The sequence below is a fragment of the Fonticula alba genome (assembly GCF_000388065.1).
Source record: "Fonticula alba strain ATCC 38817 unplaced genomic scaffold supercont2.1, whole genome shotgun sequence".
Taxonomy (NCBI): domain Eukaryota; order Rotosphaerida; family Fonticulaceae; genus Fonticula; species Fonticula alba.
In genome coordinates this window covers 49,784-51,612 of record NW_009242971.1, presented here as the reverse complement: position 1 = coordinate 51,612, position 1,829 = coordinate 49,784, and the positions used below count along the sequence as shown (strand labels likewise).

Here is a 1,829-nt window from a genome sequence, read left to right as displayed (position 1 = left end):
CCACCCACCCACCCACCCGGGGGGTGACACCGCGGCACACGCACCCCTCGCCGTCGATGGCGGCCAGCGCGCCGCGCTCGGTCTCCCCCTCGCACGGGAGCAGCACCAGCGCCTGCGCATGGACATACTCCACCATGGGAGACAGGTAGGCGGTCCCGCTCTCGAAGCTCTGCAGGAGGTTGACGCGGTCGCCGAAGGAGGCCTCCAGCTGGCTGGCGGTCGGGGCCGGGCCGACGGGCGAGTGCCCCGGGTCCCCGGCCCCCGGCGGCTGGTTGTGCGAGTGCACCACCAGCAGGTCGATGATGCCGTCCTGGCTCGAGGCGAAGGGGGCCACGCAGTCGGTCAGCGAGATCCACGGGACATTGCAGGCCAGGATGCCGAAGGAGGAGGGCCGGCCGTCCGGCTGCCGGGCCGGCGTCTGCCCGTCCAGCAAGACGCGCCAGCCGCGCGAGCGCAGGTGCCCCAGGCACTCGAGCGGCCCGTCGGCCGGCAGCAGGGACCCCGGCACCAGCGGCAGCGCCAGCGGCGTGGCCGCCATGGCCGACGATGTGGCGGAGCCCCGGCCAGCGGCCGGGCCGTGGTCCACCCCGGCGGCTCCGGCCCGCGCGGCCCCGCCATCGTCGGCCCCTGCCCCCGGGTGCTCGGGGTCCGAGCCGGCGCCCCCCGGGTCTGCCTCCGACGGGGGGAGGTTCACCGTGGAGGCCGATCCGTCGGCCGCCGGGGCCATGTCCATGGCCGGGGGCCCGGCCGGCCGGCGGGCAGCTGCCCCGGGCTCCGAGGCAGCCCCGGCATCGGTGGGGGATTCGGCCCCCGGGTCCGGGCCCGGCGTGTGCTGTGGCCCGCCCGGCGAGCCCGGCGCCAGGGCAGCCGTGGAGGAACTCCGCGAGGGGGGGGCCGTGCCGCGCAGATGCGCGCGATCCGGCGAGCTCGGCGACGCCTGTGCAGCGGCCCCGGCGGCGCCGGTCGACGGCTCGGCCTTCGGCAGGTAAGCCAGGTGATACTGGGGCACACACCGTGGCCGGAGGCAGGGCGGCAGGAGCGTGGTCAGTGATCGGGCGGGGCGGGGCGGGGCGGGGCGGGGCGGGACAAGCTGCCCGCGGCAGGGTACCGGAGCCGGTGTGGCCCCGGGCGACGCACGTGCCGGCTGGGTGGGACAAATGCCCGCATGATGGCCACAGCGTGGAATCGGGCCGGCCCGAGGACGCTGTAGCCACGTGGAAGGGGGAGGGGGCAGGCAGGCCCACAGGGAGAAAGGAGGGGTCAGTATATGCATGTGCATGCGTGTGAACGAGAATGACGATCAAGGGAGCGTGTTGCCGCCAGGAGCGGCGGCGGCAACGGCGCGCGGGGGAGAGGGCAGTGCGCCGGCGCGGCGCCGAGGCGCACGGGCCACACTGCCTGCACGTACCGGAACTGGTCCGACAGCAGGTCGATCTCGGCCACCAGGCCATACGTGTAGGTAAGGTGGCTGAAGCGGGTGACCCACTGGCGGTCACCGGCCGGGCCGGCGTTCTCCAATGTGGACACGGCCATCAGGTCAAAGGGCTCGTGATGGCCTTTCGAATGGGCGGCGGCGGCGGGGGGAGGCACATTTTCACGGGGAAGAGGGATGCACGGTGGGTGAGCCTTCTGCGGGGAGGCTGGCTCGCCATCGGGCGCGCGCGGCCCGGGGAGGCTGGATGGCATACCTTTGATGAGATTGAAGGCCGCCAGGCTAGGCGTGTCGCTTTGGACCGCACGAGCCAGGCCATTGCCACTCCCGGCGGGGATCTTCCGGGGCACACCGACACACGAGCCCGGCCGGGGGTAGGGGGGCAGGGGGGGGGGGG

The 1,829-nt window shown here is 74.7% G+C and overlaps 1 protein-coding gene across 1 annotated transcript in view; it reads right to left on the bottom strand.

The window, feature by feature from the left end:
• H696_00012 (hypothetical protein) overlaps positions 1 to 1,829 on the bottom strand; it is a gene marked incomplete at its 3' end in the record, with an annotated part of 7,154 nt that overhangs the window by 2,117 nt on the left and 3,208 nt on the right. Inside the window, exons 3-5 of the mRNA XM_009493853.1 lie at positions 1,409 to 1,556; positions 1,138 to 1,204; positions 13 to 1,000 (exon numbers count right to left, since the gene is read on the bottom strand). Coding sequence (XP_009492128.1) covers positions 13 to 1,000; positions 1,138 to 1,204; positions 1,409 to 1,556 — 1,203 coding nt within the window. The remainder of the gene's footprint in view (positions 1 to 12; positions 1,001 to 1,137; positions 1,205 to 1,408; positions 1,557 to 1,829) is intronic.